The sequence below is a fragment of the Rhincodon typus genome, chromosome 40, assembly GCF_021869965.1.
Source record: "Rhincodon typus isolate 14 chromosome 40, sRhiTyp1.1, whole genome shotgun sequence".
Classification (NCBI taxonomy): domain Eukaryota; kingdom Metazoa; phylum Chordata; class Chondrichthyes; order Orectolobiformes; family Rhincodontidae; genus Rhincodon; species Rhincodon typus.
Genome location: NC_063371.1, coordinates 15,185,250 through 15,195,387, shown reverse-complemented (window position 1 = coordinate 15,195,387; position 10,138 = coordinate 15,185,250). Strand labels below are relative to the sequence as shown.

General features: G+C 46.8%; 1 protein-coding gene across 1 annotated transcript in view; it reads left to right on the top strand.

Annotated features, from left to right (window-relative positions):
- Positions 1 to 28: 28 nt before the first annotated feature.
- LOC109925046 (erlin-2-B-like) overlaps positions 29 to 10,138 on the top strand; it is a 16,930-nt gene continuing 6,820 nt past the window's right edge. Inside the window, exons 1-8 of the mRNA XM_020525026.2 lie at positions 29 to 152; positions 1,715 to 1,796; positions 2,444 to 2,490; positions 3,202 to 3,263; positions 5,400 to 5,525; positions 6,088 to 6,161; positions 6,451 to 6,509; positions 8,010 to 8,101. Of these exons, the coding sequence (XP_020380615.1) occupies positions 46 to 152; positions 1,715 to 1,796; positions 2,444 to 2,490; positions 3,202 to 3,263; positions 5,400 to 5,525; positions 6,088 to 6,161; positions 6,451 to 6,509; positions 8,010 to 8,101 (649 nt within the window). The 5' untranslated portion in view covers positions 29 to 45. The remainder of the gene's footprint in view (positions 153 to 1,714; positions 1,797 to 2,443; positions 2,491 to 3,201; positions 3,264 to 5,399; positions 5,526 to 6,087; positions 6,162 to 6,450; positions 6,510 to 8,009; positions 8,102 to 10,138) is intronic.

Here is a 10,138-nt window from a genome sequence, read left to right as displayed (position 1 = left end):
CAGACAATGTAATTCAATCGTGTGTTCTTGTGCAGATTTGTGGAAATGGCCCAGCTCGGCTCTGTCGTGGCAGTTGCTGCTGCCATTCTTGCTGCCATGATCTTCTCGTCTGTACACAAGGTGGAAGAGGGTCACATCGCTGTTTACTATAGGTGAGACTCTGTCACCATCTCGGACACCTTGCTGTGCACACTCAGACCTGATGTCACAGGGAGAATCGAAAGCTTGGATGGCAGCTGGAGAGCTGCAGAGGGAGTTGGGAAGAGGCACAGTCAGTGTTCAGTGGAAATACCCAAAGTGGGGCAGAAATGAGCACCTCTCAGACTGTACCACTGGGCCTGAAACAGTTAACACGGACCTTTTATAAATATTTGAGAGGTCACATATGATACTGGAACTACACACTGCAAACAGAGCAGCAGTCAGACAATTCGCCAAGAGTAAAATCATCTTTCCCTTTCCTCACTTTCTCCAAATGAAAGCTGCTGCTATGGGAATGCATATGGATCCATTTTCTGACTCATTTGTCACCCGTCCTGAGTTATCCATTGTTGTGTCCATCCTTTTGTGTGATATGTGGGGACATTCTCCTTCTGCCTGACTCAGATCCTGACGCCCCCCCCCCCACCACCGGCCGATGTTTCCTACATGTTGACTTGGCAGTGTGTGCCTCTCCCATTTCCCTTCTTTCACTTCTCTGTCTTCATTCCTAGATATCATTTAGCAATGAGCAGCTCTCATGAACCCACTGCCAGCGTGCTCCGTGTGAAGACAATTCTCTTATACCACTTTCACCCTGTCTGTTAGATCTCCTCTGACTTTGTCAGGTTCCTTCTCCCTCAGCTGAGGATTCTTACAAAAGATGGTCAACAGTTTGCTTCAGTGTGTTCATTGCATTTCCTGCTGCTACCCCTCCTTTGTCCCTTTTCACTGGCCAGGGTCCCAAACACTTCTTCCAGGTGAAACAGTGATATCCCTGGATGGTCACTGCTCACAATGTTCTGCCTGATCTCCTAAACACTGAAGAGGCCAAACTCGGTATGCGGAGGGTGGTGGTGGTGGTGGTGGAGGTGGTGGAGGGGGGGGTGGTTGGTTCCTTTGCAGAACACCTCCACTCATTCTCCAGCAGGAACCAGAGCTTTGAGTTGCTGGTTGTTTTAATGCTGCCTCCTGCGCCCACTCTGGTTTGGTGGTGATGAGTCTGCTTCTTCCATTAGCACCTCCCCTAGCTCCACATCTTGTTTCCTCACTGGTGCCGTAAACATCTCCTTTTGACTTCCCCCAGTTTATTATTTCAGTCTTTGCAGCCTTGCACTGTATTACACAACTTCTGCTTTTCCTCAGCCTCCTTTCCCTGCATGAGTACTTTATTACAATCTGCAGCATTTTGATATATCTCCACTTCTGATGAACTCTCATTGAGCTGAAACATTAACTCAGTTTCTGTCTCTCTCTCGCTGCATAGACAGTGCGAGACCTGCCGAGTATTTCCAACCACAGATGTCGTAGTCAGAGAGAGAGTGTAAAACAGGCCACCTTCCCAATCTGACTGCGCAGGCTCTGTGATATTGAGGAGGTTAATGTACGTCGGTGAATCTGCATTCAGACTGCTTTTGACTTTGGAAGTTTTTTTTTAAATGAAGAAGGTAGTGTTTGTCTGTCTTTTACCTGCTGGCATTCAGCTCTCTAATTGTCCCTTCCAATTGTTTCTTAGGGGTGGAGCATTATTAAAGGCAACGAGTGGTCCGGGATTCCATCTCATGCTGCCCTTTATCACCACTTTCAAAACTGTACAGGTGGGTCTTTTCCACATGTCACAGACGCACAATGTTCAAACTGTGCTGAGCAACGCCACATGTCTATAGTATGAATCAAAATTACCAGCTACTCACAGCGGGTCTGTGTCCATGCTTTCTTGAATCTGTTTGGCCAACATGTCCACTCTTTCCACATGTCGCTGCATTTTTGTTCTTTTCCAAGTGTTTGTTTTATTACCCTGCGGAAGTTGCTGTTGCATCTGCTTTCATTGACCTTTCAGGCAAAGCTTTGCACATTGCAGCTCACTGCATGAACAAAACTCTCTGGATCTTGCCTCTGGCTGTTTTCCCAACAAAATCTATGTTTGACCTTCCTGGTGGTGGATACAGTTGTCCTGGCTTACTCTGTAAAAGTCTTGTATTGTTTTTAACACCTCTGTTAGATCACCTTCTCTGCCTTAAGGGGAACCCCTTGTCCGTAGGACCTTTAAGATAAATCTCTGCACTCTCGCTCAAGTGGACAAAGTGGTATGGTTTGTTATTGGAATCTGCCTCTCTTAAGCTTTTGTTGAGGGATTATCTGGCTAAACTGTGCTGTGGTCATTGTACGCCTGATCTATTCAGCGGTGAACTCTCCCTCCTTTTCTGAAAGTGATTTAAATCTTAACAAACCCTTTGTCTTTCAGAATACCGTCCAGACAGATGAAGTAAAAAATGTCCCTTGTGGTACAAGGTAATTGTGTGTTTTGTCTCGGTAGCTCCTCCTTCACAACGTAGATTACTCTAAATGGAACCAAGAGAAGGAGTAGTTTCATTCCACACGTCCTGCTTCTATCTTTATCCACAAATGTGTTTGCAGCTTCTGTATAAATGCCCAACACACATCAATAAGCCCACTTTACTCACTTCAGCTTGAGCATTGTGATCTTAATGTGGTTTTTTTTTTGGTCATCTCATGAGATACTGTAAAGGCCTGTTCCCAGTGCTGCTGTTTCGGGGTAATTGTGAGGAATGTGGCAGGCCGTCTGTCTCATTCAGGCACGTGGAGGATTTCTGTTCAAGTTGCTTTTCTTGAAGGTGAAATGAACTGCAGGCTGTTTTAAAGGGTGTGTGTTTCTTCTAAACCTGGGCTCTGTCTGGTATAATGACATTCCATACAGAGTCAGCCTCAAACTGCGAGTACCCTGGGGACAGAGATCTGCCGACTCCCATGTTGCTGAAAGTCACAGTTTGGAGGTGCCATCAGCACACCAGCCGTTCGCCAATTGGTTCCGTCAAAGTTCGAGAGTTCATCAGCTGTTGTTCAGCTCCGATTGTGCGCCAAGCTATACAGGCACAACGGCTACTTTAGAAACCATCGCGTAATTAGGGCTCGGCTCACAAACGGCAAGTTGCTAAAATTGCAGTGTGATAAATCTGGATCTTTGTTCTTTCCTCCTGCCAGCGGTGGAGTCATGATATACTTTGACAGGATCGAAGTGGTGAATTTCCTCATTCCAAGTGCAGGTAAGAAACAGCGCTGCAGATTCACCAGGCCCGGTCCCATCTCAGCTGCTAAAATCGCTCCTCTCCATGTCCGTGTCATCTCGAGACTCCGCTGTTGCAGTACCCTGCTGGTCAGCCTTCCCATGTCCTCCTTCTGATGACGCAAAGCCGGAATCCTGCCCTACACCAAGTCTCACTCTCATTCCAATTGCTGACTGCCACCACACCATTTGAAACTTGAAAACTGTGTTTTCATCCTTGCTGCTCTGGGTCTCTGTTATCTCCTCCTGTCCCACCGTCCTCTCACATGACTGCCCTGCTGCAGTTCCGGTCTCCTTCACATCCCTGATTTCCATGGATCTCCTATTGGCAGCCAAGGCTTCACCATCAGGAATTCATCCCCCTCCCCCCCTCTCTCCTCCTGTGAAGGTATTCCCTTTAATCAGGCTTGTATTTGACCAAGCCTTTCACCAGCTGTCCTCAGATCTCCTTATCAGAGTCTGTGTGTCTCTCTTGCTTTGGGGTGATATTAAAGGGACTGTATGATCCGAGGCTCTTGTCACCCGTTGAGAAGTGGCTCAGCCCATCTCCTTATAGCAGCAGATCCCAGCCACGAGACACAAGCAATGACTTGTTTTTAAACTGCACAGAGAGAACAGCTCACGGTCATCAAATCATAGAATTCCTCCTGTGCAGAAAGAGGCCATTTGGCCTATCAAGTCTGCAGCAACCCACCCCCATGCCCTATCCCTGTAACCCTACTCCCATGGCCAATCCACCCTAACCTGCACAATGTTGGACTGTGGAAGGTAACGGAAGGAAACCCACCCACACAGGGACAATGTGCAGACTCCACACAGTCACCAGCAGCTGGAATTGAACCTGGGTCCTTGGCGCTGTGATGCAGCAGTGCCAAACACTAAGCCCTTGTACCTTCCACAGCCCACCTCCTGAAGAGATGGTTTATTTCTTGATCAGCCAACTCGGTAGATGAACTGCAGACTGACCCCCACATTTCAGCCATTGACCGTGCTTCCAGTGTAATTCATTAGCTGGGAAATGTCTGGGACCGTCCTGAGGACCCAAGGTACAGCACAGAACTAGGCCATTCGGCCCAACTGGCCCGTGTTAAAGTTGATGTTCCGCACAAGCATCATCCAACCGCTACTTCCTCTCAATTCACCAGCATGTGTTCTGCTCCATTTTTACTGCTGTTTATCTGACCCCTGTGTAGGTGCATCTGTGCTGTTCACCGTAACCACTGCCTGTGGTGTGTACTCCCAATCCCTGGGTCAAAAACATGTTTCTTCAGAGTTCCCAATAGGTTTATTTGTGATGGTCATATATTTATGACTTTCCCCCCGCTATAGAGTCATAGCGTCATACAGCATGGAAACACACCCTTCGGTCCAACTTGTCCCGGCTGACCATTGTTCCCAAACCAAATGAGCCCCACTTGCCTGCATTTGGCCCATATCCCTCCAAACCTTTCCTATTCATTGTAAGTTGTTGTACTTATCCAAATGTCTTTTAAATGTTGTAACTGTATCTGCATCAACCACTTCCTCAGGTAGTTCATTCCGCACGTGAACCACTCACTGTGTAAAAAAAGGGTTGCCCCTCATGTCCTTTTTAAAACTTTCTCCTCTCACCTTAAAAATATGCCCCCTAGTTTTGAGCTCCCCTATCTTGGGGAAAAGACCTTTCCTCGTCACCTTATCTATGTCCCTCATGATTTTATAAAATGTCTGTAGGGTTACCCCTCAACCTCCTACGCTCCAGTGAAAAAGATTGCAGCCTCTCCTTATAACTCAAACCCTCCATTTCCAGCAGCAATCTTCTCTGAACACTCTCCACTTTAATAATATCCCTCCTTTAGCAGGGCGATGATCTGAATTCTGTACCTAACCCTATCGGAGCTAGGGTTTACCATTTCAAAGACATTGATCAGGCCACACTTCAGTCTCCTTGTTTCTACAGAATGGAGTGCTGGCCTGGATCAATCTTTACCATTTCGCACATGCTGCCAGCTCTCGGTACCATCTTGGTGAATCTTTCTTATCTCACTCCAGTGTCCCTGTTTGATGCATTTTGCTGAGGTGTCATCAAAGTGTTGTGGTTTGGATGTTACCATTTGTTTGAAATTGTTGTCCCCAGTGTATGACATTGTGAGAAACTACACGGCAGACTACGACAAGACATTGATTTTTAACAAGATCCACCATGAGCTGAACCAGTTCTGCAGCGTTCACACTCTACAGGAAGTCTACATTGAACTGTTCGGTAAGAGGCTCCTGCTGTGGCTGAGGGACAAAGATGGTTTCGGGATCGGTGAAAGAAGCAAAGGGTGAAGTGAGGAAACAAAAACAGAAATTGCTGGGTCTGACAGCGTCGGTGAAGAGAAATCAAAGTTAACGTTTCGCCTCCGGTGATCCTTCTAGAGTTCTGAGGGAAGGTCACTGGGTCCGAAACGGGCTAACTCTGATTTCTGTCTGCAGATACTGCCAGACCTGCTAAGTGTTTCCGGCAATTTCTGTTTTTGTTTCTGATTCGGGGCATTCGCAGATCTTTCAGTTTTTATGAAGTGAGGAAAACTTTCTTCACTTGGGTTAGGGTCTGGAATACACTGCCTGAAAATGGGATAGACATTGGATAGTTACTGGATAACGATAACATGCAAAAGTATGGGGGATAGCATAGGAGACCGGCACAAGGTAATGATGCTGTGTTAACGGGACTAGTACAAGAACGATGGGCTGAGTGGCCATGTGGATGGTTCTGAGAGTGAGGGTTGGTACCAGATGCAGTGAATGCTGCTGGTAAGATTGGTTTCTTGTCTTGTCAGATCGGATAGATGAGGACCTGAAGTTGGCACTGCAGCAAGATTTAACAGCCATGGCTCCGGGTCTGATTATCCACGTGAGTTTGTCTCCACTGTTTTAATCAATGGCATTGTGCTAGTCCAATCAGAAATCAGAGGCTAGGGCTTGCGTCTGGAGCTGGAACTGAACAGACTGTGTATCTTGTGTTGTATTGGGAGCTGCAGAAAAAATCAGGGATTTGCTTTTGGCTGGCTGTAGGGCTCAAAATCCACAGTCTGTAAGTTTGTTTCTCCTCCTGTTGTGAGCGTTAGCCAGTTGCTGGTATATCTCGATATCACAGTCGGAAACTGTAACCCTCCTTACTGCTGTTTCTGGTTCCTCCGCAGGCAGTCCGGGTGACCAAACCCAACATTCCAGAAACCATCCGCAGGAACTATGAATTAATGTGAGTCTCGGGAGATCCACGAGAAGTTAGAAATTCCGTGTGAATCAATCCTTTCCTCATCCTGAAGTTGAGGCAAGGTCTCTAAATTTCATCAAAGCTTCACTTGTCCCCATCTCCGAGAGATATCCAACCAGGCGAACATTGAACCTGAACTGGAACTGACTGTCCCCTTGCACAGAGAGGGTTATACAGCCTGAATGTAGACTGTATCCCCTCCCACAGAGAGTGTTACACAGCCTGAATGTAGACTGTATCCCCTCCCACAGAGAGGGTTACGCAGCCTGAATGTAGACTGTATCCCCTCACACAGAGAGGGTTACACAGCCTGAATGTAGACTGTATCCCCTCGCATAGAGAGGGTTGCACAGTCTGAATGTAGACTGTATCCCCTTGCACAGAGAGGGTTACACAGTCTGAATGTTGACTGTTTACTTGAACAGTTGTAGTAACAGGCAATGCAGCAACCACTGATGAACAGCAAGATCCCACAAATGTATGAGAATAAGCCACTTAGCTGTTCTAGGCTGCTCCACCTTTCAATAAGATCAGTGCTGATTTCATTTTAACCTCACCTGTACATTGCTGCATGTCCCCGATAATCTTTCATTCCCTTGGGAATCAATAATCGACCTCCCTCTGCCTTCAAACCATTTGAAGATTTTGCATCCACTGTCTTTTGTGGAAGGGAATTCCAGACATACTCAACACTGTGAGAGCGAAATACTTACTCATCTTTGTGTTAAATGTGTGCCCCTCTATTTGTAAGCTCTGACCCCTCATTCTAGATTCTCCCCCAGAAGGAAACGTCCTTCTGACACCAATCTTGGCAAGTCCCCTCGGGATCTTGTGTGTTTCAATTAAATTAAATCACCTCCGTTCCTTTTAAACTCCAGAGGTTTACAGACTTAGCCTTCCAGCCTTTCCTCATGAGGTCATTCCAGGAATGACTCTAATAAACCTTCTCTGAACTGCTTACAATAGCATACTTCTGTAAGGGGGCGAGCTAAGTGACCTGTCAAGCCATTTCAGAGGGCATTGAAAAGTCAGCCGCATTGCTGTGGGTCTGGAGTCACATGGCAACAGATTTCCCTGAAGAGCATTCGTGAACCCAACGTGTTTTGTGACAATCTGACAGTGTCATGTCAATTATAAGTTATAATAGTATTTTATTTGAGCTTTACGAATGAATTGAATTTAAACCTGTCCACCTGCTGTGGTAGGATTTGGACCTGTCTCCAGGACATAACTGGGCGCCTGAATTACACATCCAGTAATATTATCACCGAACGTCGATTCCACCTCAGTTCATGTCCCCTCAGTGTTGACTCCTCCACCCGCAGCAGTTATTCTGTGTCTACTCAGTGAAATTCCTTTGTTGGTTTAAATGGGTGGATCTTTTTATTACAAGAATGGTAACTCCTGTGAAATCTGTAGGGTTTGGGTTCTGGCTGGCCTGTTGGTGAGCTCCTGATCTTAACTTCTCCTTTGTTCATCCGGCAGGGAGAGTGAGAAGACAAAATTACTGATCGCAGCACAGAAACAAAAGGTGGTAGAGAAGGAAGCCGAGACTGAACGGAAAAAAGCGCTCATCGGTCAGTGTTTGCCGGGGCAAGCAGTAAACCCCTTACAAGCTCCCGTTTCAATATAACTCCACTCTTCTTTCTGAATCCAGCCTGAACGCTGCATTGCTCAGTGTTCCTGGGCCTCAGTGGGCTGAGTGGCCTTTATCTGTGCCACATTGACCCTCACATTGCAATCCAGTTTGGATCTGTTGGGAATCTGAGACATGGAATGGTTAAGCAGCGGTGTACATTTGCTCTGAAGAGCTTTGAAAGTTCCTGAGCATGTGAAGGACCCTGACTAACCTGCTCGGTGTGGTACAAGGTTCAGAAATCAGGGAGGGAATGGGTGAAAGCAAAGGAATTTCCTGTTGACCATTGTGTTGGAGACCTGGTAGGATTTAAAGCAAAGTCCATTTAAATGGCTGGTCACAGCAAACAGTCAATACAGTCCATGCAGGGAACAAAATACAACAAACAGTCTGCAGAGTCTGTTTACAAAGATCTCTCAAACTGCTGGCCTTCTCCTGGTAAAAGGGGGATTGTACCAGCAAATTAGCATGAATTGTATTGCATTAAATCCCAGTTAGATTTGGCATGTAAAATCCAGCCTGTGGACTGGATTTATCCAATGAACTGTCTTCTACTAAATATAGAGCAGTGACAATAAGCAGCTCAAATGAGTGGGCAACTGGGGTACATTATGGTGCAGGGGTGGAACTGAGGATTGTGTTGGGCAACTGGGGTCACGCTGGGGTCGAGGGTCATGCTTGTCACGTGGGGTCGAAGGTTACACAGTGAACCAGCTTGCTGTGTGAAGGTGGGTTGAGGTTGTTGAATCCCAGGTTGGGATTCACAGAATGAAGCAAAGAGCAGGAGTTGTTTTTAAGCTCTAAAGCTCAGAGCTGTGTGCAGCTGTGCCTGCTCTCTGGAGCTGTAATCTCGCCCCTGTTTCATAGCTGCTCTTGTTACCACATGTCTGTGTCTAGTCATTCACGGCTGGAGTGCTGTGCAAGTTTCCAGCGTCTACTCGAACGGCCCCTCACTATTGGCTGGTTTTGTAATCTCATCAGTTTACTGTTCAGTTCACTACTTCCCGTTTTCTCCTGCCCCTACCTTCCCCTGCCAATACACATCTCAGCAGCTTAGGTCAGGGTAAATACTGGAACTGTGTTTCATGGTGATCTCTGTGTTCCTGAATAATGTGCCTGCACGTTGATTGATTGTATTTGATACATCCCAAGTTGTAGATTCTTGAGATTTCAGTCTAACAGTGCTCATGGTTTCAGATCCTCTTTCAAACAGTACAATGACAAAAAATCTCTGCTTTCCTCCAGTTATTTTTAATCATTTCCCTGGAACTGTCTGCCAAATGCTGGCTGGTGATGAATTATCGGAAACTGTGTGGGATTGCTATTTTCCTTGGGATGTGAGCCACATTCCAGCCTGAGTCTGGCTCTGCTTTTCAGGGAGCGAAGCTCACAGTTTCTCCACGAGGCACCGACAGAAAGACCATGGTTTGTGCTGCAGAACCTTTCTCAGTCCAAAGCGCAGTTGTCCTTTCTGAGGGAATCACCACTCGCTGAGTGTTTGTGTAAAATTCCTGTTTCACAGCAACTCCTTTTCATAGGCACCAGCTTCAGCCAAACTGCTCTGACTGTGTGCTTTACCGATGCTTTGGTTGCCCAGTGATGGCACCCTAGTTACTCGCGCAATTCCTGTCATCCCATTGTTTTTCCTGACCTCTGAACTGTGCAAACACTGATTCATGAGAAAACAGCTCTCCCATCAAACACGAGGCCCCCTACTCCCAAACTCTGCCAAACCCCATTCCCCCATTCCTGAACACTCCCAAACCCCATCCCCTTATTCCCCAATTTTCCTAAACCCCATTCCCCCTATTCCCGAACTCTTCCTAACCCCATCTCCTTATTCCTGAACACTCCCACATCCCATTCCTCCTATTCTCCAAACTTGCCCAACCCCATTCCCTTATTCCCCAATCTCTCCCAAACCACATCCTCCTGTTCCCGAACTCTCCCACTGAACTCCATCCCCCTGTTCCCGAAC